This window comes from Mauremys reevesii, linkage group 1 (assembly GCF_016161935.1).
Source record: "Mauremys reevesii isolate NIE-2019 linkage group 1, ASM1616193v1, whole genome shotgun sequence".
NCBI classification, from domain to species: Eukaryota; Metazoa; Chordata; order Testudines; family Geoemydidae; genus Mauremys; species Mauremys reevesii.
The window spans coordinates 209749370-209775168 of NC_052623.1; the positions used below are offsets into that span (position 1 = coordinate 209749370).

Below are 25799 nucleotides of genomic sequence, written 5' to 3' on the forward strand. Positions count from 1 at the left end.
ATTGTGGCAAGATACAAAGGGTCAGAGAAGTTTGGCTTACTTGCTTTCTAAGAAGCTGTATTCTCAGAAATAGGCCATAGCTCTTGAATGCTAAGACAGAGGAAGTGTGTGTGTGAGGAAATGTTTACCAAAAGGAGGTAAAAGCTTGACCCTTCAATTATACAGGCTTCTAGAGTGATTTATTTAGCACTCAATGCATTTACTCTGCTCTCTCATGTGTATCTAATGCAAGTATGAAAACAACTTTGTGCTGTTAACAGATTCAAGGTGCTTTCCGCTCATAGCGGTGATAAAAATTAAAAGAAAGTAAAGAAAGAAAGGAAAATAGATTAGTGAATGTTTTAACGTTTTACTTCTACCAAATCACGTAATTCAATCCCAAAAATCAGCAGAACAGGTACCTCAAATGGTAACTATGTTGGTGTTCTACATATTCAGGACATGTCCTCTAATAAAATAATACTAGATATAGATCTGCTGAATATATCTAATACTGTACTTTGTTCTTTTACATTTTGAGTTCTAGGTATACTGGAATGCAAAATTAATAAGTTAGTATGTCTGTTTACAGTAGAAATCACAAAAAGAGACAACATGTAGAACTTTCTCGTGTGTCTAAGAGACTACCTAAACTGTTTGAAAAATAACAGTTGACAAAAGGAAGCAATTGCAGCTGGAGCTGAATCGGAGAGTGAATCTGAGAATGAAATAGGGCTGGATGTAGCTTGCAAACAAGAGTGTGTCTCGGGGTGGAAGATAATGAGCAAGACACCAGTGTCCTTTGGGGTATCCTGATCATTCCCATCTGAATAATCAGGAGGATCATCCATAAAAGAATTACAGGAGAAAATACTCACTGACAAAGTAGATGGTTTCATAGTTCTCAAGAGAGGGAGTGGTGGACAGACCAGATTTCAATGTCTTTACAGTAGACCTCCCTCTTGACAACTGATCCACAGAAGGTGGAGCCCACCCAGGCCATTATTTCAGGGCTCCCGAAGAAAAAGTGACTGACTCATGGACATACCTCAACGGGCCTTTGGGGAACCTTTGTTCCTGGACACCCTACCTCCAGAAGTGTGTGGGGTCTCTCTCCCCCAGGCCCTGTCAGAAGGGACAGGCTTCTGATCTGAGAGTCCCGAGGATATACCTTGGACTCGGTTACAAGTGGCATTAGGTCCAATCCCAGGAATTTTTGGATCCATGCTTTCAGTTGGAAAAAAATGCATGAAAGCGACCTACTCAATTGCACTGTAGGAAGGTGGATAAGATACCTCTCGGGAAGCAGCCACCATATAAGTATGATTGGCATTGCACAAAGAAACCAATGGTGCTTGGTGGCGACAGTGTACTCTGCATGAAGAGAGAAGGCTGCACTTATCTTGAAATAGATGTATTCAGCCTCAAGCCCCACACCAACCTTTTCTGGAATTGAATCCTCTTTGCTAATAAATAATACTACAGCGAAAACAAAGCTAAGAAGGAAAAATCAGTTGCACAAAAGTAAAGGAGACTAAATGTGCTGAGAACTTGGGAATCGGTGGCTGAAGGGAATGGGGGCCACCACCTCCTTGCAGAAGCTAAATGTTAGGTTGTGTGACAGGACATAAACAAGAGCCCAAAAGCTGAACCTAACACTAGGGGCTAGTCTACACTAGAAGTGCTATATCAGCGCAGCTGTGCTGCTGTAGCGCATCTGGTGAAGACACTCTATGCCAACAGGAGAGAGGGTTCTCTTGTGGCATAATTGCTCCAACTCCACGAGAAGCGGAAACTATTTTGGTGGGAGAGCATCTCCTGCAAACATAGTGTTAGTGCTGACAGTGCTTAGGTCGCTGTAACTTCTGTTGCTCAGTGGAGTGGCTTTTTCACACTGCTGACTGATGTAAGTTATATTGACATAAGTGATAGTGTAGATTTGCCCTAGGAGTGCACGTGCTTCTAAAGGTGGGGATTTATACTGACAAGAAAAAACTACTATTCTCATACTGGTTTGTTGAAAGGTGTAATTAATCAGCTGTTTACAAACTGAACCACAGAAGGAAGGTGCTAGAGATGTGCTAAGTACTTATTAAAAGATTTTAGGATGGAGGAATCTCAACCTACAATACAATCAACTTTGAAGTAAATAATCTGAAAGGGTGACAGAGGAGAGAAAGCTACAGCTCTGGCAGAGTCGCATGACATTAAATGGAAAAAAAAAAAGCCAACCAGAAACATGAATTTCTTTTGTTAACAGAAACAAGCACAACCATACACTAGCCTAGTAAGACGCTCCATTGCCACAGTTGACATGCACACAATTGTTCATCTTCTTATGTTGCCAGCAATTGCTGAAAGTGGGGAAATTACATTATGCAGAGAAAGAACTGAGCTTTTTGAGGGAGGGGGTTGCACAATGGCAAGAAAGAAATGCCAGAACACTTCCTCTATCAATGGAGAGAGAGGATTAATTTTAAACCATGTCAATACTAGCAGGTGTTCTGTAGCACAGACAGGCCACCCCGCAATTTCTTCTTTGGTAGAAGCAGCTTTTCTTTGCCATTTAGCTACTAGAAATGAATGTATGTATTTATTTTTTCAAAAACTGAGCCCAAAATAGTACCTTGATATTTGAGTGTGAGCCATGTATTATATTTGCAATCCATTTTTAACACTCAGCTCAGTAAAAGTGTTACAGACCACAGAATTACTCACTGGTTAGATTCCTGACACTTAACAGGTCTCATGTTTTAACATTTTCCTTTATGAATACCAGACAAAAATTATTCTTCCTATTCCAGCCTGAAAGGCATTGGAAGAGAGGGGAAAGTTACTGTTAATTTTTCTATAGTAGGTGTAATCCTGCTGTTAGCTCAAGGAGTCACTGTCCAGGTTGGGAACAAAAGAAAACTTGCTGGCTTTGTCTCATTGTACATGGAGATAACTTTAGAGAAGCTCTATTAATACCTTTTTTCAGCCTGGACTGCACCATTTGGAATGGATTTTTAGTAATTCTGGAATGGGAAAACTTCGCCCTTCATTCTCTTTTTATTGTAAGTGGTTCCTGTTTAGTTACAAACTGACAAATGAAGGCCTGTCAGTATCCGGGGTGAATGCATTAGGTCACTATTCACTGTCATTCTTCTGGAGAAGATGAGAATCTCCTTTTCTTTCGGACTTGCATCCGAAGAAGTGGGTATTCACCCACGAAAGCTCATGCTGCAAAACGTCTGTTAGTCTATAAGGTGACACAGGATTCTTTGCTGCTTCTACAGAACCAGACTAACACGGCTACCCCTCTGATACTTTTCTTTAGACGATTTCTTAACGGTGATGTGGGAACTGCAGCAACAGACTTACCTTCAGATGATGAATTGCTCCTTTAAAAACACAAACTTGTTTTTATGTTCCACAGGCTGATTCTCACAGGAAGAAGAACGAACTCTTATTTGCCCTATAGTAACCATGGAACTTTGAGATGCTGCAGTCAGTGTGGATCCCACAGCAGGTGTACATGTGCCTCAGTCATTCAAGATTGGATTGTTTTGAATTGCGGTGCCCATCAGGAGTGCATATATGCCCTGAGCCTCCGAATACTCCCATGTAAGAACATAAAGGGCAGAGCGGCTGCAAACCTCATTCTGTTCCCTTGCCATGGTAGCTGAGGACTCCAAAAGCAGGGATGGAAGGTAGGTAGTGGGATCCACACTGAGTACAACTCCTCCAAGAACTAGTTACTTACTATAAGGTAAGTTCATTCTTCAGTGTGTGTCAGCGTGGACTCCACTGTAGGGGAGTGGCAAGCAGTACCTCCTCTGGCTGTTGGGATGAAGGGTTTTAGCTGTATCCAACAGACTGTAGTATTGCTCTCCCAAACTTGGCATCTGCCCTGACATCCAAGTTGAATGCACAATGCTCGACAAAAGTCAGTGGGTTTCTCCACATCTCCACCTGGTATATTTTGGAAATTGACATGGTTCTGAAGCAGGCAGAGAATGTCACTTGTGGTCTGCTAAGAGTGCACCTCGATGTTCATTGGGAGAGGTACACCATTCAACTAGTAACAGCAAGATACGCCATCATATGCACTTTGATATTCTTTGTGATGAGATGGCCCGGAGATTGAACTGCTGACTACAACCAGAAACAACTGGGGAGATAGAATCAAATTGCGCAGACTGTCAATGTAAAGTAAGGCTCTGGAAACAGCCAATAAAATGTAACTTCTCTCCTGATACAGTGTGGGGCTTCAGGAAGAAGACAGACAGGTTAACTGGTTAACTCAAAGTGAACTCAGACTACCTTAGGAGGGAACTTGGGGTGAGGTATCTATGAAATGTCATGTAGGGAGGGTCAGCTGTAAGTGCTTGGAGTCCACTCACTCTTTTGGCTCTGAGTTTCAAGACATTTATGTGAAGTTCCAGGTCGCCTTCTGTGGACCAGACCCCTTGTGCTTATAGGTGGTCCAGGCATTCCTCCCCCTCCTGTCCTTAATGCATCCACAATTAAAGTCCTTGTCAGAGAGGGGGCTGAGAATCATATGCCTCCTTCTACAGTCTCTAACCACCATTCCAGTTCTGCAAGGATGTGAGGTGACACCAAGACTTTCCTGTCCATCTGGTGACAGAGCGGAAAGTAGACTGATCTAGGCCAGAGTTTTAGGGGCCATAGATGAAGTCTGGCAAGCAGTGTCATGTACATGCACATCAATGTATCATCTAATACTCCAAGTCAACTTTGTACTGTTATAGACAGGTTTGATTTTATCTTGAGTAGTAGTGACTGCAGTGACAGGAACTTGCCCCCAGACAGGTTCGTGCTCTCTGATCTGAAATCGATCATAGCTCCTATCTTCTAAGATAGTAGAAGATGTGATATTTTCATAGTTGAAGGAAGCCCAGTCAGGCAAACAGAGATTCTGCATATTTTAGACTCACTGCTGCCTTCTGCTGTGATCTGACCTGATCAGTCTAACTTCCATGTAAGGATAGGTGTGGATGTACTGTCTTCAAAGGCATGCCATTACCACTGCTAAGCATTTTGTGAAGACTCTTGGTTAGGGTGGAGTGATTTTTTTTTCAGTGAATACTTCTGGCAAAAAAACCAAAACCAAACCAAAAAAACCCCAACCAAACAAAAAACCACATAAAAACCACCCGCCTGCCCAATAAAAAACAAAAAAACCCACAAAACAAATTTTGGGAACAATTCATTAAAAAAAAAAATTAAAACCAACCGTTCTGAAATTCAACATTTTGTTTAGAAAATGTGTCTATTTGATGTTCAAAACATTTCATTTTGACATGAACACAGTTTTAAAAAATGTTTTGCTTTGACAAAAACAGACCTTCAGTTTTGGTTCTAAATGAAAAAATTAAAAAAATCAATTATTTGCTCATCTCTACTTCTGGTGCTGTTGAGAGTTTGAATGGCAGCCCCTGATACTGGCAGTGATTTGGCTCTACTGCAAATCTGAAGTACTTCCAGTGGGCTGGGAGGACGGCTATGTGGAAGTATGGATCCTGTAAAACGAGCCATGAACCAGCGTTGAACCTGCAGAGATAGAATAATGGAGGCAAGCATTACCATTCTGAATACAGGGCTGCATCTGCATTTGTTCAGCCTCCTCAGGTCGGGAACAGGACAAAGACCCCTCTTCTTTTTTGGGATGAGGAAATATCAGGAATAAAAGCCTCTTACTTCTGAGCTCTCCTATGGCTCACAGACAGAGCAATGAGGCCACTTCCCTTTGTGACAGGCTCTCATCGGAAGGATCCCTGAAGGGGTTTGTGCAGGAGTATGAAGAGTAGACATGAACAAGGTAGCCATGAGTGAAAGATGCCCAAACATCCACTTGTCTGATAGCAAACCAAGCCCAGTGAAAAAGGGAAGGAGGCTCCTGATATATCTATCAAACCTGTTGCCTCTGTGATGGTGCAGGGTGAATGCCTGAGTATGACGATGACAGGCATATCTCCTAGAATTGAGGGTTCTTTCCCTTGGAAGGTACTCAGGCTACCTACTCCGGGAACAGGATAGCATCCTACTGAGGCTGGTAATTGCATAACTTTTGGTAAAGAGATAGTGTATAGATCCCCAGGGATCTTAACGTGACCTGTGAATCTTTCGGTGAATGGTGCAGTTCATCTGTTCTGCTGCTGAAGAACTCCATCCACCCAAAGAGCAGATCCGTGATGATGCTTTGCACCTCTTTCTGGATGCCTGATGTTAAGCAGCCAAGAAGACCTGCTCATGGTGACAGCCATGGGCATTGACCATTGACCTCGCAGTTGTGTTGGACGTGTCCATGGCCCTATGATCTCATTCAGTTCTTTTCTGTTTTCCTGTAGAATTTTTTGGACATTAAAGGGATGACTCTCCCATCCCAGATTACAAAGTTATATTTTGCAAACAAGGCCTAGTAATTCATAATGCAGAGCTGCACTGAGGTAAAGGAACATGCCCTGTGCCTAAAGAGGTACAGTTTCTTGGGTCTTTTTCCTTGAAGGTGCCTTTTGTGGACCTGGGCTTCTTTTGAAGGCACTCAGTACTCTCTTCCACAAATTTAGTTGTGGAGGAGAGAGTGGCCAGAGTCTGCCTTTGCTGGTTCAAGTAAACCCTCGCTGATCAGGAGAGCAAACCCGGCTGGGCTTGTAGAGTTCAGTTTAATCAAATAGCTTGTGAGACCTCTCCTGGATTACTGTTGTTTTGATCTCCAGGGACAGAAAGCTCTGGAATCCTTACAGTCAACCAGTTCCAGTGCCAAGTCCGCATCTAGCAACGACAGTTCTTTTAGGCAGGGACTGAGATTGCTGCTGTTCCTCTGTTGTTGCCTACTTCTGGATGTCAGCATCCAGCACTGAAGTGGGTGCGTTTGTTTGTAAATTTTATGTTTTTCACTGAGATCATCATATGACATGTGCCTTCTGAGCAAGTTTGAAAAAAAGCTGTTTTTGAAATAAAGTTATGAATTTCTGAAAATACAGAGGGAGCTTTGGCTTATGATTAGAGGAGTGAAGCTGGAGTCACAATTACTGGAATCTACTCTTGGTTCTGCCACTGATTCAGTGAGACTGTGTGCCTCAGTTTCCAAGTCTGCCTATGGTAATAGTAACACTTATCTCACTCAAATGCATACAACAGAGGTATGGATACTAGCCTCAGAACCCGCCATCCCTGGCTTTTCTGGGTTGGGCAACTAGCACAAACTCTCCTTAAAGTGTGCATTTGCTTCTCAGGTGCTTGTCTGAAGATGGTCTGGTTCAGAAATAATTTGCATGCTACCCCTTAATTTTTCCATTATCCTCATCTTCATACCTTCAAGCATCTGTGGGTCTCATACTAATCTGCCAACTCAGCAACCTGTTAGATTGTTTTATGTTTTCTAACTGCTAGTCAAATTCTTATGAGAAACCCTCAAATTGTTCAAGGTGAAACAGGTCTCATTCTTCTATCCACTTGTCAAAGTTGTTTGCTATTGATACAGGCATATTTGTATAACCTTCATCAGCCCCATTTTTAGGGTGATGGACGTGCTTGAGCCATGCTATCACATTTATCTTGAATCTTATCAGGGAATTACCATACTGGATCAGACTAGAGTACATCTAATCAAATACCATGTTCCTGATGCTGACCATTAACAAATGCTTCAGAAAACTTTGTTATGCTATATTATCCTTTCAGCAACAACGCTTTCTGAGTTATCAGCTCACCATGAATACTTGTCTCAGTCTTCTGGACTCAAAATCTGCTATCTGATTCAGACTCAGCTTGTTTTAACACCTTGATTACAAGGTGTTTGTCTGATATGCCTTTATTGATACAGTTCCTATAGTGGCAAAATAACTTAGGATATCTTGATTTCTATGCACCAATTCACCCACAACCAAACTTCAAGATAAAGTAACACAGAATTTCCTGAACTTAAAATGTCTGTTGCTTTAAGAATAGACAGCCTTTGAAAGAAGCGGCTCAGAAAATTCTAGTGGAAGTTTAGGAGAATGGATACATGCCCATTTGGTTCCAACTCTCATTCCCTATCCAATCATCTTTAACAACTTTCTGATATAAGCCCTTTGTTTACTGTAGCTGAAGTTTTTCCACTGGGCATTCAATACCCTTCCCCTCTCCAAGTCCTATGCCAAAAGCCTTAACAACTTCTTGGGTTCCAAAATCCCAAACCAAATCCTCTCAGATGCCAAAAGCCTCAAATGCACTCTACCCAACAAACTACAATCTCTGTCCTCCCACCCCATCCCCTTGTCAACTTCAACAATATACTTATGCACTGTCAATCTACCAAATTTTGTGGTGCAGAGTTTTGTATGTTCATACTGCAGGACATTCCATTATTGTGATTTGTATTTCATTTTCCCCAGGAGAGCTTCTAGAATCTGCATTTACATTTTCTTGTTAACAAACAGCATGTGGCCAGAATAATGTTCCATGGCACCTGCCCACTAAACTTCACAATCCCTGTCACATTTCCTTTAGGCATCCCTGGGAAATTCCGCTCCCTTTTGCCACTAACCCAGACCATTCTCTCCTCTTCTAAGCTTCACAGAGCTTGTTCCCTTAGCTGGTCAGAGAACATGCCATCTAGCACTTCATCATAGTCATTGCTCTCTGGATACTCTCTTACCACTGTGTCTTCTCAAGTGAAGATCTCAGGGTTTACTACACAGTGGAGTGCATCTTACATGTATAATTGTTAATAAGTATATCTAGGGGGGCATGTACCATTTTTTGATTTTCATTTAATAATGGGACAATACAATCATTCAGGATTTCCATGTCCACAGTTAGAGCAATGCTCCAAGAACCTACTTCTGCTGAGTGGAAAACCATCTCAAATACAGCTCACTGAAAGTCCAAGCTTCCAGAATGCACATTCTTCAAGCTATGATAGATAAAACTGTTAACACCAGTATTCTTTATATTCAGCTATAGATCTGTCAATTAGAAATGAGGATAAAATTTATGAAGTGGTGTTTAAAATGTATACAAGGTCTACATGCAGTGACAATTCTATTAAATTGTTTCTCTTCTTCCTTTGTGTTTATACTAAATTGAGCTAAAACAGAATGATCTCATCCAAACTGAATACATGGATCCTGAAGAAGAGCTCTGTGTTGCTTGAAAGCTTGTGTCTTCACCAACAGAAGCTGGTCCAATAAAAGCTATTTCCTCACCCACCTTGTCTCTACATAGATTCTGTACAATTATGAGTCATGGATGAACATTCCTGTACTGAATGGCTGATATGGTACAATTAATGAAAAATAACTACACAAGCATTATGTCAATCCATGAACTCTGGTTGGCAGACCAGAATACATCTTTTTTCTAAATACTATACTTCCACTTGCTCAGAACCAAGTCAATGGAAAGGCAAAGCACACTCATTAACTCTACATAGATCTGTTTTATTGAAATAACCAGATTTCTAAGGGAGCGAGATGTGACTTTTTGGATTATGTCACCCTGATGTACAATTAAATGATCTTATATTTACATAATATCTTTACTCCTGAAGAAACTATATATTGATATACAGACAATAATCACTTAATCATTTCATTGATGAATAAAGTGGATTAGGGAGCAGACCATACTAGCCGTTCATAACAGTTTAGGGCAAAGTGTGAATACCACCATATTTATGAAACTATGGGGGGAAACTTAGGGACCTAGCCAAACAGAGATTCCAGAGCAAATACACCTCTACCTCGATATAACGCTGTCCTTGGGAGCCAAAAAAATCTTACTGCATTATAGGTGAAACCATGTTATATTGAACTTGCTTTGATCCACCGGAATGCGCAGCCCCGCCAGCCCGAAGCACTGCTTTACCACATTATATCCAAATTCGTGTTATATTGGGTGGCATTATATCGAGGCAGCGGTGTACCACAACTTTTTGTAAGCAATGCTTTGTACCTTTAATGATCACAAATGTTTGCAACTGTAAATTTTACATCTCATACAAAAGAATGGCATTGTGAGAAGCATGACACCACACTAGGACATTGTTTCAGTACAACTTAAAAGGAATCTACCACTTAAGGAATCACCAACACTTCTTGTCAGAGCCTCCCAAGTTTTCCTTTGAGGTTTCTCTGCAAGTACTGACCCAGCTTAAACCTGTTTAACTGGTGAGTTATGACATGTTCACAGGCTAAGGTGCTACAGAGCAGCAGGCAAATCTGTTCCTATCTAGATTTTTACTTTTTTCTAATTGTGTTATATGCTCGCCTGCTAGCATCTCCTATTAAGATTGCCCGATGCTTCCCACCAAAGACCCTGTTTTAAGTTGCTTATAACGTGACAAAACTAATGGTCTGGGCTGAAATTTTCCATGCCAGGGGTCAGTTGTAGGCCAATCTTTTTCAGAAAATTTCAGCCAAAATGATTCAACCATTTCCAAGAATGAGGCTAGGGAAAAATAGGTTTTGCTCATGTTAAAAAATTCAGATTATTTTCCTTGAAATGCTCCAAGACTCCCATGCTTTGAAGTATTTTTGTTGTCACCATGAAAATCCACCTACACCACACCAAGTTACAAGCTACTGAAAAATTGCAGTTTACACATGCTCAGAACAGACTTTGATTTTAGCAGCTAAAATCTGTGAAGACTGAATTCTCTCTGAGCACAGTAGAGCCTCTCACAGCTTGAAGTGCTGACTAAACTGCCAGTGCACCACCCCTACAGGCTGAAGGACCATGCTCCATCACTTACCAGCTCCCACCTATGGCCAGACTGTGCAACTGACATCCCCACAAGAGTGACTGAGCATGCTCCAGTGCAGGGCTAATTGGAGATGGGGGACAGAAGCACTTCCTCTGTAATTGCTGCTCCCAGCTGCTCCGGGCTGGGCCAGGCAGAGTGAACAGACTGGGATAAGGAGCTAGGGATGAGGTAAGAGGGGAGAGAGATTGGATGAGGCGCCTGGAAGCCAGTGGAGGTGAGAAGAGAGAGATCACATGAGGAACCAGAACCTTAATTCTAACTTTCAAGTGATTTACTTTGCAATCTTAATAATGTTATTTTAACCTAGTTTTTGTGTGCAATACATCTATGTCCAAGGAGCGAGGTGGCGACCCAAGAGTAATCTGAATTCCATACCTTGATTATTTCCACCAACTGATCCACACCACTGTCGCCTGGAAAGATTGGTTGTCCAAGTAACAGTTCAGCCAATACACAGCCTGCTGACCACACATCTGAAGAGAAAAGGGGGAAAAAGCGTTTCAGTGAAAGATGTTATACATATATATCATTATATATCACATCACATCAAATTTAACCCATTTAATACATTACTCTGTGTTTGGTTCTGTACAAGGTACAATTAATCAAGAGCATTCAGCCTTTATATCTAAAAGACAAACAATGAAGACATGGAGATCCTCTAGTAGAATCAGAGATATAAGATGTTTAAAAAAAGTCCATCAATCAGTACATATTAACACCCACCCACACACAGACAGAATATATTAACTGAAAGATTAGTGATTACTCATATCCTAGTAGTGATTACTCATCAGATCTTTAGTCATGTTACACATATCGAGTGTGTAAAGACATTTTCTATCAAAGGACAGGTGATGCTTTTTGTTGTTTTTTTAATCTTAGGAGTATAGACTCACTGTTGTGTCATTTTATATCTATAATTTACATATACGAAAAGATGAATCAGAGCTGCAAATAGTGCTAGCATTAAATCAAAGAGAATTTGGGTTGTGCAAGGACAGCAGACAGACTGTATTGGCACAAAATGTAAGCTCCAAATTTCACCCACTCTGACATGGTCATATTGGAATTATGAAACTTATGAGAACTTTCAAACTTCAGAGAAATTTACAAACATTATCTGAAGAATTCTGATGGGGAATTTAAATTCTAAAAATCCCCTCTTAAAATATCCACCTTTCCCTCTAAAGTACTGAATGTAATCATAACTGTCAGACAGCAAGACGATATGCTTTCTGCTTGTGTCCCCTCTAGAGCTGGAATTCACTATTAAAACCCAGTTTCCAAAACTGTATTGACATTGAAGCTCTTGCACAAAGAAGAACATATACAAAAAGCCACAGTAATTTTAAGTTCAAGTAGAAAAACAGTAGGGAAATTAATGGAAAAAACGGAGGAAAAGAACATACTCAAGAAAAGATCTATAAGGGAAGAAATTCTATTTTAAGCTTCTAAGACAGTATGTGCAATGGAGATTAAACACCAAGTGTAAAACCTAAAAATATATTTGGCATCCCAATATTTTATACTGCTTTTTATCCCACAAGTAATATTTTCAAAAGTGCCTAAGTGACAGGTTCTTTTGTAAATTTTACCCATACTGCATAGGTATGACACACACATGCCAGAAATGCAGTTTCCTCTGAGGTAGAAGGTGACAGCGGTTTAGAAGCACACAGCAATGTCTCACAACAGTCTCAGTCAACGTGAATAAAAATGTCATATGCAGCATTTGGGGGACATAGGTAGATGTAATGAAGTTAGAGATGGAACACAGCCATAACATCAGGATTAACCTTCCAACCTTTGTGAAAAAAATGCCACGTGGGCTTCAATGGCCAATGACACATGATCAGGAACATCTTACAGCTCAGCTGAAAGACAGCTGTGCTATATACATTTAGTTTCTTCGCTCCTCCTAATCCCAACTCCCAAGCAGTGGGACCAGGAAAAAAGGCACTCAAGGTTTGACCCCTCCACAATCTACAGAGTGGAGCCCTGCAAACTGGTTAGCTGGACTATGGAACTATAGGGTATGTGGTAGAAGATGGCTTAATGAATTCAACATCAACTGTCAATGACTACTCACCAATTTATATTCAGTCATATACCACATGCTGCAACTAGACCTTAGCTACATTCTAGATATACAGAATTATGGTAACTTGTAGCAGATGTTTTCCTTCGGGCTAAACATCACTGTACCTAATTTTTATTTACTTACAAATAACCTTAGGGGTGCTGCAGTCAGTATGTGCCCATGCACTCTTGATTGGAGATTTCTGTCAGAAGTGTGGGTCTGCACTTGTGTCCTACACACCCTCGTGCTCTGGTATAAGGTATATAGGGGCAGGCTTGCTGCTGTTTCTCCAGTTCCTTCTCAACCACAAAGTCCAGAGAGTATGACTCTGAAGCTGAAGGGAAGAAGGGCCCAGAGGGGAATGGAGAGCCCATAGGAACAAAACATCTAGAACTCCAATTACTTTGCAAGGTAATTGCTGTGCAAGGTAACCTCTCCTTCTCCCTATGAGTGCCCAACATCAGAAGATTCACAAGCAGTACCCCAGTTATGGAGGAGGGTGCTGAGGAGGTAGAACAGCATCACCAAAGGCCATGTCAACTCTAGAAGCAAGCACAACAGTAAAATGCTGGGAAAAATGCCCTTACAAATGTGTGAGATGGATATGTACTTCAATAAGACCACAGAGATATACCAAGCCTTAGTGGAATGGACAATCACCCTCGGTGAAAGAGGCACCTCTAAGGCTTCAAAACAGGTCAAGATGTCACCCATTTCAACAATCTCTGGGTGGATACTGGGTACCCTTTCATTCTTTCTGTGAAGGAAACAGACTGTGAGAAGCTCTGAAGGACTTAGCCATATTGAGGTAAAAGATGAGATTGCTTCTTACACCCCATGTGTGGAGATTCTTGAGTAATGGAGCTTGGAGTAAGACATTAGATCAGTGTCCTGATTAATGTGAAATTCTGATGAAACTTTAGGTAGAAAGCAAGGGTGGGGATGCAATATCACTGTTTTGTGACAGAACACTATGTTCAGTGGATCAGCCATAAGAGCTTCTAGTTCTCCTATCCTTCTGTATAAGGTACAAAGTCTTAAAGGACAAATGAAGATGAGAACAGCTCCCCATAGGTTCAAATGGGACTTTTCTCAGGGCACTGAGAGCTAAGTTAAGGTCCCATGGTAGAATAGGTTCTTTAATAGGAGGTAAAAGGTCAGACAGAGCCTCAATCTTGCAATGCTCAGATGAACAAAGATTAAAACCCCTGAACCAAGGGGTGAAAGGTTGTAATGGAAGCAAAGATGAACCTTGACTGAGCTAAGCGATACACCTGTAGTTTGTAGCAGGTAATCGAGAATGTGTGTCAGGAGAGATTCGAGAGGAGATATAGATTGTTGTGTATGCCAGGCTTACAAATGTTTCCACTTCTGCAGGTAAGTTTTCCTTGTGGCAGGTTTTCTACTCTTGAGCAGTACTGTTTGGGTCTCTGGAGGGCAGTCTTGTTCTACATCAGAAAGCCATCTAGGGGCCAGGCCTTGATGTGGAACGATGAGAGCTGGGGGTTGGTCATGGTGCCCAATTCCTGAGTGAGGCAGTCTGCTGTCAGAGGAAGGCGAAGAGGTAATTGCAGGGACAGGCAAACCAAAATTGGGAACTCTCTGTCTTGGCCATGACGGTGCTATGAAGATGGCTACCAATCTCTCATTTCAAGTATTCAAGACCTTAAGGAGCAACAGCTTTGGGGGACAAGCAAAGAGCAAGACCAAGAAAAGAGGCCAAGGGTAAGGAGGGCATCTCCCAACAAGCTGAGACTATGCCCTCCCAAGCAGAAGCATCTGCATCAGACAATGTCACAAAAAGATCGACACCCAGGGAACCTCAAATGAGAGAAATAACCTCTGAGGTATTGACACCCACTAGGACAGTTTGTACTTGTTGAGGGATGTAGACAGACCAGAGCCAAGCTGGAATACATCAGGAGTGTAGTCTTGCCAGGGATGTTACACATTCACTGGCTGCCACATGGCTCGAGAGTTGAAGAGAACTCCTTGCTGTGGTTTATAGCTCTGTTGTAGCATGGTACTAAGGCTGAACATCATAGCAAACCTATTCGTGGGCAGGTATGGTTTGATTATAATGGAGTCCAAAGTGACTCTGATGACGACTATTTGTTGCACAGGTCTAAATGTAGACTACTCCAAGTAGAGGCGGAAGCTGGAGAAGTGAAAGTGGGATAGGACCTTGTTGGTTGCTGATGGCTCCCTGAGAAAGGAGCAACCCTTGAGAAGTCAATCATCCAGGCAGGGAAAGACTATTATTCCCATCTAATGAAGATGGGCTGGCAATATCTGAGAGGACCTTTGTAAAGATCCTTTGCACAGTTAAAAGTCAAAGGACAGGATCCAGTACAGGCAGTGGTCCTTGCCCATGACAAATCGTGGGAAATATTTGTGGGAAGAGTGCATAGCTATATGGACGTGTGTGTCCCGGAGGTCAAGGAAGGCAAACCAATTTCCCAGCTCCAAAGAGGAAATCATCACGGGTACCGCTGTGAGTGGACGAAGTCCGGAGGTCCAGATTTGGTCGTTTTCCTCCTCTTTTCTTGGGAACCAGGAAGCACCTCAAAAAGAACCTTTTCTCAAGACTTTCTCAAGGAAATCCAGTGGAATGGGTTAGGTCGCCCCTAGGAATAGGAGAGACTGCACCTCCTGTCTTAAAAGACCCTAGTGAGAAAGATCCCTAAGACAGGGATGGATGGAGCTGAACTGGATGGAATAGCATGCTGAAACCATCTCCAGGATCCACCCGTCCAAGGTGACCAACTCTCAGGCAGACAGGAAATGGGAGAGATGATCCCCATCAGGCTGGTGACAGGCTTGGTGTAGAGTATGATCCGAGGATTGCTTGTGACCCTTGACCAGTGGATCACAAAAGCTGTTCAGAAGAAGTTGCTAATTCTAATGGTATTAGAGAAGCCAGCCCTTTCTTAGAAAAACTAGGTTTCTTTCTGGGTGGTTCAGCTGATCTTGTGGTTTTAAAGTAAATTGGGCAAGACCACTGTCTGTGATATGCTGTATTTTATTTATTTATTTATTTTTGGTCATGTTTGTGTAGATACTGAGGGATTACAAGGTCACCCTGGCACTCTATACCATGGCCTGAGGAAGATGGTACAGAGGATGATGACTTTGGGACCATGGTCTTGGAGGAGTCCTTGTGTTTAGAAGGCTCTATTCTGGCACTGACACTGGTGCTGCTTGAGACTGCTTGCTGGGAAGCTTCTCAGTACAGTCTGCGGCAGATTTTTTTTTTAGATGACTGGGACCTCTATACAGGGGAAGAAAAAGCCCCAGTGGTACCCCTACCAAGATGTGAGGTCTCCTTATTCTCAGATCAAGAGGGTGACTTTATCCTTTTCAGAGTCTCTCTTTCTGGAGAGTGGGGTCTCTTCATTTTAGATAATCTTGAAGACTCTAAAGGGCTGCAGGGTCTTTGATTACCAGAGCCAGGGCTGGTGTGCTCACTAGAGTTGAGCAGTTGAGGCTGTTGGGTGTGGGGGTCGGGGTGCGTGTGCGCGCGCGCACGGAGGAACTTGGATCTTGCAGCTCTCAGAGAATGTTCTATAAGAAGCAGTTTCAATCTGTCCTCCCTCTGCTTTCTGAATCTACTTTTGCATCCGAAGCAAACCTTGCCCTTGGAGGGAATGTGAGCTCTCCAAGGCAGCTGGAATTCCCATTGCTGAAAGGAAAGGACCCATGGTAGGCATGGCAGGGTTTCTAGACTGGGGTCTTGGGCATAACCCAGTAAGAAAGGACAGGCAGATGTAGAGGGCTGAGAGGAACACAGGCCCTGACTGGGTGAAAGAATGGTGGGGGGGAATGGGGACACCCCCAAAAGCATACAGTTGTGTCAAATTAAAAAGTAAAAATGATAAAAATGAAATAATTGTATTAAAGAAATTGAAACAAAGTCAGAAAGAAAAGTCAGCAGGCCGCATAGCTAGCTAGGGGACACTGCGACACACAGTCTCATGCTACAGTTGGTTGAGAAGGAACTGGAGCAGCAGAGGGTCTTCCCATCCCTATATACTCTCACACCATAACACAAGGGTGCGTTAGGCACAGACACTGCTTGTAAAAATCTCCAGTGTATGGGTATAAGCACATCCTGATGGGAAATATCCGTAGAAATAACTTGAAGAATCTTGGTGCATGCTGTAGTGCTTTATCGTTATATAAAACAGTCTGTTCTCAAACAAATTTAATCCAAATCAGAAACCATACTAAATAGTATGCGGTAACTATTACACAACTGAAGCCTCTGCAAGGGAACTTATGATGTAATGCCACATCAAATACTGAAATACTGTTAAGGTTTTGCAACCACTTGTAAAGACAGATGCTCTCTTGGGAAGGTAGGCTTGCTCTTTCACAAAGATTTCCACAAATCAATTATTTATTCAATGCAAATCTGCCTTGCTACACTAAAAGTCACTCATAATCAACCAATGCTAATAGGAGACTAGGAAAGCCTACAGTTGTGTTAATGGCAAGAAAAAAAACACCAAGATTCTCTTCAGACTTCTGCCTGGCTTGAAAACAATAAGGGAACTAATATTCCATATCCCTCATGTGTGTTTAAATGAGATCACTGGGAAACAATGTTCACACTATATTTAGTTGTTGTTTTAAATGCTCTTGTAAGGAAGCGCCTCTTATCTGATAATTCTCTGGTCAGTTTATTACCATTCCTGATTGCTGCAACCACTGAAGACTGATTCAGGGATATGAGAAATCTTAAAGAATTCAGCTTCTGTTATCCCTATACCACCTGGTTTTACTCCCTACACCAACAATTCTCATTCCTCCATTTTGTTACCCAGGCTCCTTGCATTGCTGTACAGATATCTTAGTTTTTTCTGCTTGGCTTCGCCCAGATTCCTTGCCTGTTTAGGTGCAGTCATTCTACTGTCAGTATTGCCTACCTGACTGTTAGTGCCATTGGTATTGACACTATCTTTCCTCTTGATGTCCAATCTCCTACCCTTTGTTCTACCCTTCTCCATTGCTGTATCCTGTCTTACTTGATTTTCCTGGGGCTCAATATCAGAATCAGGCATGGAGATTACATGGAGTAGGGCCCTACCCAATTCATGGCCATGAAAAACGTGTCACGGACCATGAAATCTGGTGTTGTGCATGCTTTTACCCTATATTTCACAGGGGAGACCAATGTTTCTCAAATTGAGGGTCTTGACCCAAAAGAGAGTTGCGGGGGGAGGGGGAGGGGGACTGTCACAAGGTTATTTTAGGGAGTTGCGGTATTGCCACCCATACTGCTGCGCTGATTTCAGAGCTGGGCGGCCAGAGAGCAGTGTCTACAGGCTGGGACCCCAGCTCTGAAGGCAGGATGGCATGGTAAGGTATTGCTACCCTTACTTCTGCACTGCTGCCTTCAGAGATGGGCAGCTAGACAGTGGTGGCTGCTGACTGAGGGCCCAGCTCTGTGGGCAGCAGCGCAGAAGTAAGGGTGGCAATACTATACCATGCCATCCTTCCTTCTGCGCTGCTGCTGGTGGCAGCTCTGCATTCAGAGCTGGATTCATGGCCTGCAGTGCCGCTCTCCAGCTGCCCATCTCTGAAGGCAGTGCCGCTGCCAGCAGCAGTGCAGAAGTAAGGGTAGGAGTACTGCAACCCCCCTACAATAACCTTGTGACCCCCCCAACTCCTTTCTGGGTCAGGACCCCTAAAATTACAACACCATGACATTTCAGATTTAAATAGCTGAAATCACAAAATTTATTATTTTAAAAATCCTATGACCATGAAACTGACCAAAACGGACCGTGTATTTGGTAGGGCCCTATACATGAGCATCTCCAGACTGCCCCTGAATTCCTAGTTTAAAAGCTCTTTAAAGCCAACCTCCAACCCAGAAGTCTGTTTCCCTCCCTATTCAGGTGGAGTCCATTCCATGCGAACACTCCTCTCTCCATGAAGGCCTCCCAGTGGTCAAACATCCCCAAACCTTCCTTATAGCATCAGTGCCTCAGCCATCTGCTGATCATCATAATCTTGTCTTGCCTTCACTCTCTAGGGACAGGAAGAATCCCACTGAAGATTATCTGAGCCTCCATTTCTTTAAGGTTCTTCCCATCCTGGCATAGTCTCCCTTAATACATTCCAGTGAGAATCTAGTAATAGCATTTGTTCCCACGTGAAGAAGGACAATCAGTGGATTCTTTCCTATTCCCATTAGGAGCCTCTTCATCCTCAGGTCCACATCTCATATCTTAGCTCCTGACAGACAGCACACTCTTCTGTTCTCTGGATTGGCTCTAGTGACAGGCCTGTCTGTTCCTATTAGGGAGTCCCCCATCGTATAGACCTGCCTCTTCCTGGTGTTGGTGCAATTCTGCAGCCTCTTCCCATCTATTCCTTCTGGCTACAAGTCCTCGTCTTTTGTTCTCACTTGCGATCCTCTATGAGTCATCCTCTATCATCCAGGGGAGCTGAACTTGGGCTTTCTCCATTGACTCTTTCCCTCTTCTTGTTGGGCTAGCCAGTCTTCTCCTTCTTCCTTACCGTCCCACCTTCTGTTACTGCCTGCTGTGCCTCTTCATTTTCCAACTCAGCAAACTTGTTCCTCAGCTGTATTTCTTCTTCACTAGCCTCAGCTTCACTTCTTCACTTTCCTCTGCCTTGTTCACGTGGTCACATGCTTCCACTGGCCACTTTCCTCATCCAGCATTCTACCCTCACAGTTCTCCAGTCCAGCTTGCATCTACAAGTCTTGAGTTTTCCCTTCAGTCTCCTCTTTCCTTCCTACATCATCTGTTCAAAATTCAAACAGTTTCAATCTGCATCTCCAAACCTTGGATCTTCTCTTCCATTCGATCTATCTGGCAGCACTTCACACAAATGAAGCATCTTTCAGGCACGTACTCCAGGATAAAATACATCTTGCAGCTTCCACATCAAATCATCTTCATTCTCTTCCATTCATTGAGTGACTACCACTGCTGCTTCTGTACATGTCAAACTTCCCTCTCAAGCTTCTGTCAAGAAAAACAACCACCACCACAACCCCACACATTCTCGCTCTCAAACTCTCCTTACAAAACTCCCTTGTTTTCAGCTTTGTTTGCTGGCTCCTGTGCTGCTCACTGGCCAGCCCTTTGGCTGCCTTTACAGGCCTCCTAATCAGGCCTCAGCCATGTCGCTCTAAATTAGTTAATAGCAGTGCTCTGTGCACTACTCCCTGGACCTTCTATTTATATTTAACTGGGACCATTTAATAACTATAAAATAATACTCCAATAGTTGTTCCCAACTGATTTACAACTTTATCTATCCAACAGCTAACCTGCTCACCTTCTATATCCTTATATTTCTAGAAGAGGGAGTTTTTCAATCATAGTGGAACCCATATTTTATTAATTAATTGGAGATTTAAGAGTTCAGAAAAAAGTTTATAAAACATCTCAGAATTACAGTAGGTATAGTGCATAATTTATTAATCATTCAATAACAGTATGTATAACAAATGCATACGGTGTGCCTGGTTTTTCTTTGCTTGAGAGAACTGCATCTCCTCCTTGCCACCAGATCTGTCTTTTCAAACATGTACAGCTGATTGAACGTTGGCCGGAGGACTGAAGTCACATGCAGTGGCAGAAAACTTGTTCATATACTCCGTCATTCATAAGATAGATGTTCATAAAAATCAAGGTTCTACAGCACTATATATTTTGTTTACTGTTTGCAATAGTAAATAGAATTAACCGTGGCCAAAAGTGGATGTCAAACTGCTGAAATTGGTTAATCAATAAAGTAAAATATGCCTTTGAGAAAGAATAGGAAAACGAGTTAGCAATCTTAGTCACATATAAGGAACAACAGTTGGCACTAACAGGATCCTACGGAGAAGATATGACATCAGGTATTTTTTCCTATAGATAAGAATATCAGAAGGTATTTTCTATAGGACCTCCTAATTACTACATAGTCCATAGACCAGTGGCTCTCAAACTTTCTTACTGGTGACTCCTTTCACATAGCAAGTCTCTGAGTGCGACCTCCTTTATAAATTAAAAACACTTTTAAATATATTTAATACCATTATAAATGCTGGAGGGAAAGCAGGGGTTGGGCTGGAGGTTGACAGCTCGTGGCCCCCTGAGGGGTCCCAACCCCCAGTTTGAGAATCCCTGCGATAGACCAGTGCTTCTCAACCTATTTATCATTGTGGGCCACAATGTGTTATCTGGGCCGCAGGCTGAGAACCATAGCGCCCCCGTTCAACCACCCCACAGACCCGTATGCCCAGAGACCCCTCCACAGAGTGGGGACAGGAGCGGAGCCCCAGGCACAGGGCCTGATGGCAGAGCAGCCCCGACTCTGGACCCCACCGAGCTGGGCAGCAAGGCAGCTGGGACCCTGGACACCAGCGGGCCGGGCCAAGTGGCTGGGACCCCGGACTCCACCATGCTGGGAAGCTGTGACTCTGCTGCGCAGGGCCAGGCGGCCTTTAGTATACAGCTGTGGCCCAGCTGTGTGCTAATTGGGCTACATGCAGCCCGCAGGATGAGAACCACTGCTGTAGCCTATACAGAAAAAACATAGACCCCTAATTAGTCTAAACCACCAAAAACTAGGCTGCCATAGAAATATTACAGTAAATGTAACTTATTAAATGACCATCATTGTAGCTAACCAAATGTGTTATAAGTAATGAGAAAAGTTAATTTTTTTTTGACAAACAGTATTACCCACATGCACAATTTAACCCACAAAGAGTTCCTGTAACCTATTTTTAAGACTGTTAAGATTTTCTGTTCTTGATTCTTTAAAAATTTCAGGGCTTCATTTTTTATTATATTTATTTAAGATAAAGGTTTTTGTTCCTTTAAATGTTCTTCATGGTTGCTGGATACACAGTAACTTCTCTCATACCTTGATCTGAGTAATTTTCTTGCCTTTGAAAGTAGTTCTGTCATTGTAAATATGTGGAGGAAAAAAAAACTTTTCCCCATTTGAGTAAGAAAGATCTTTTTCATGACAGACTTTAAAATAAAGACTGCCTATCTTCAAAATTAAGTAGGTGGCTAATTACAGGTTGGGATGAAGGTTGTCTTTTGCCACCGTATTTGGCACCCAATGGATTCTATCTATTCACTAGTTCCTTTATAACATTAGCTCTAGTAGACAGATTCATTTTTTAAAAATAGCTAATTGGATCAGGATTCCCACTTCTTCAGGTATCAGAGGGGTAGCCGTGTTACTCTGGATCTGTAAAAGCAGCAAAGAGTCCTGTGGCACCTTACAGGGTATTCACCCACGAAAGCTCATGCTCCAATACGTCTGTTAGTCTATAAGGTGCCACAGTACTCTGTGCCACTTCTTCAGGGAGACTGAGAAATTATATACTGAGTTCTCTTTTCAATATCTTCAGCTTTATTCTTTAAGTAGATAACTGAGCTGTGGACACTAGCTAAATCACAGGGTTTTGCTGATTGCATAGTTCTACCATCTTGTCTGTCTTAGAATCATAGAATATCAGGGTTGGAAGGGACCTCAGGGTGTCATCTAGTCCAACCCGCTGCTCAAAGCAGGACCAATCCCCAGACAATTTTTTGCCCCAGATCCCTAAATGGTCCCCTCAAGGACTGAACTCACAACCCTGGGTTTAGCAGGCCAATGCTCAAACCACTGAGCTATCTCTCCCCCCTTCTTGATATGCTCCACTCTTTTAGACCTTTGAGTTTTGATTTCAAATGCAACAGAAATTGTCTTAGTGCCCAACAAATTCCATGGAGGTGCAGACAGCTATTTCTATGTTTTAATCAGGTGAGGAAACAAAAATTAGCACGTGATTGTTGATCTTAAAGGGATTCAGCCAGGAGCTCACAGAAAGACTGCTTAATTGCTAACAATTGAATAAGTTTTCTAATTTCTGGCTGCAGCTGACTATGTGCATGCTCTTTGGAATTTTAGTTCTTGTTTAACTATAAATATCTTGTCATGGCAACAAAAATTACAGTTTACAGGCTCTTAAAAAGTGTGCTCTCCTACCAGATCAAAAAACTATTTACACCCTTAATTTCCTGCCTTGTATATAACATTACAGCAATTGTAATATTTTCTCACAATTCTGCAACCCTGCTATCGATATAGAAAACACATCATGACGGGAAACTCCTCTAAAAAGGTTCAGTGCTCAGATCCCAAAATTTGGATGATTATCGAAACCTAAAGAGGCTTCAGCCAGGCCCCATAACTGTACAGACAAGAACAAACATTTGCAGGCCCTGATTCCCTCCACCTATAATGATGCTACAAGCCTACTCATTTTTATCTAGTGCTATTTGGGACAACGAATAGAAGTGCTTCCTTCTCTGACATCTTCATGGGCTATAATAACCTTACCCCTCTTTCCCTCCACCCAATAATTTCCTCCATCCACTATGTATTTTCCCCTTTCCTCATCCTAATAGGGTCCCCCCCCACTCCCTTTCCTCTGTCATCTAGTGCTCTCTCTCTCCCTCATCCTCTTCAGAGGCCTGAACTAGCATGCAGTGTTTTGTGAACATGTGAATGGAACTCCAGGTAGCTGCTCCACATATATTTAGTATCTTTTCTTCCTGCAGGGATGCTGCAGAGTCAGCTTGTGCTCTCATGGAGAATGCCCTTACCTCATCAGGCATAGAGATATGTGCTAATTAGCAACATACAATGAAGCACCCAGAAATCCACTTAGGATATGTCTAAACAGCAATAATACACCCACATCAGGCCAGCGTCAGCTGACTCTGGCTGGCGGGTCTATAAAATTGCATTGTAGACTGTCGGGCTCAGACTGGAGCCCGGGCTCTGGGACTGTGTGAGGGGGGAGGTCAATTTTACAGCCCCACAATCTGAGTCAGAGTCAGCGGACGCAGGACAGTCATGGGCGTTTTGTTGCAGCGTAGACATACCCTTGTCTTTGTGACCTTTCTCCTGTGGCAAGAAATAGCTGTGGTGATTTTTGATAGGTCTGGTCCTTTGCACGTAGAACACAGAGGCACCACTGCCATCAAGGGAATGAAGTCTCCCTCCTCTCTTCCGCAGAGGCATGGATTTTGGGAAGAAAACAGGTAAGTGGACAGTTTGATTGATATGGAATTTCAGAAATAACCTTGGGGAGGATTTTTAGGATAAGGTAAAGGGAGACCTTTTCTTGTGAAAAACATTATATGGTGGGTATGTCATGAGGGCTTCCATCTCGCTCACCCTTCTGGCTGAGGTAATAAGAACTAAAAATGCAACTTCCATAGACAGGTGGGACATGGAGCATATTGCCAAGTGTTCAGATGGTTGTCTGGTGAGTGTTGAAAGCCCAAGATTGAGGTCCCATTGAGATGTAACTTTGACCACTGGTGGAAAGTCCTGACTAAACCTGACATGAATCTCATTGTTATTGGGTGAGTGAAAAGGGAACATCCATCTAGTAGAGGAAGGAAAGCACTGATCACTCTGAGCTAATGGAAAGACTTGAGTTTTTGTTATTTTAAATCAAGAGATAATCTAAAATGATTGGGATATTTGAAGATCTTGGAAAAGGCTGATTATGCCAAGCAAAGTAGAGAAACATCTCTACTTAGCTAGTTAGCAGGTCCTAGTTGAACCTTTCCTACTTTGAGTAAGAATAGTTTGGATAGGTGCTGAGCAAGAATGTTCTAGTTCTGATGCCCATACAAATATCAGATAGTGAGGTGGAGTGGGTTTGGATTGGGGAGTCTGATTCTTCCCCCTCCTTGCAAGGGGCAGATCCTAAAAAGAGGACAGACTGACATTTTCAGAAGCTCCAGGAACCAAAATGTTTTGGGCCGGTTGGGTGCTAAGAAAATGCTTGTGACTCTGTTGTGATGGAACTCTCTCAATACTTGTGGTAGCAGAGGAACAGGAGGAAAAGCATATCTGAGTTCATCAGTCCATGCCAACAGGAGAGCATCGTCCTGGGAGCCATGACCCAGAGCTCCTCTGGGACAATACAGGGGAAGTTTCCTGTTCATTTGGAATGCTAAGAGAGCCCATTGAGGCATGCCCCACTGAGTGAGTATCTCGCTCAGGACAGAGCTGTGCATCTCTCACTTGCGATCACCAGAGAAGTGTCTGCTCAGGTTGTTTGCTAAAGAGTTTTGAGCACCTGGAAGGTATGTGGCGTGGATGGCGATGTGGTTTCTGAAGCACCTGTTCCAAAGCCTGACCACTTCTAGGCAGAAGGGAAGAGATCTTACTCCATCCTATTTATGTAAAAGACTGTGGTGACGTTATCTGACATTATTTGGTATGGAGTGAACGCATAACGGGGAGAAAAGCCCTCCATGCCAGGTGGATTTCTCTTAGTCACAGCAGACTGATGTGCAGTCTGGCCTCCTGTAGGGCAGAGGTACCTTGTACCACATGGGTGTTCAGGTGAGCACCCCAACCCAGAAGGAATGTATCTGTTATGATGGTGGTACTGGGGGCAGGAGTGTTGAAGGGGAAGCCTACTCTCACTCGTTCTGGATTCAACCACCAGGTAGGAAAGTTGATGACCCTAGGGGGAATCAGTCACTCTAGTGCTGAGGTGATCCTTGCCTGGTGAGTAGACCAACCAAAGCCAGACCTGTAGACATTGTAGATGAAGTCTGGTGAACAGTGTCACAAGGCCATGAGGTATGCTCTGACTGTAATCCTTGGTCGGCAAGTAATCTGTGTTATCAGATTGCTCATTAACTGAAATATTTCCATTGGGGCGGAAAGCTCTTGCAAAATGGAGTCCAGTGTCACTGGATAAATTTAATGTCCATGTAGGTGTTAAAATAGACTTTTCTTTCTTCACGCAAGTGCCCAGTGCTGCTAGAAGATGGAGCAGGAACAAAGTCATCAACCTAACCTACCTAGGAGCCAATCGTCAAGACCTGGGAAAACTGTGTAACCCTGATGTCTCATTTGGGCTTCCACCGCAGAGAAGACCTTTGTGAATACTCTGGATGCTACTGCTAGTCCAAAGGG

At 42.8% G+C, this 25799-nt stretch overlaps 1 protein-coding gene across 5 annotated transcripts in view; it reads right to left on the reverse strand.

Moving 5' to 3' along the window:
* The window catches only part of GSK3B (glycogen synthase kinase 3 beta), a 245147-nt gene that overhangs the window by 53615 nt on the left and 165733 nt on the right, over positions 1–25799 (reverse strand). For all 5 annotated transcript variants that reach the window (XM_039535606.1, XM_039535621.1, XM_039535612.1 and 2 more), the window contains exon 7: positions 11111–11208. In XM_039535606.1, coding sequence (XP_039391540.1) covers positions 11111–11208 — 98 coding nt within the window. The remainder of the gene's footprint in view (positions 1–11110; positions 11209–25799) is intronic.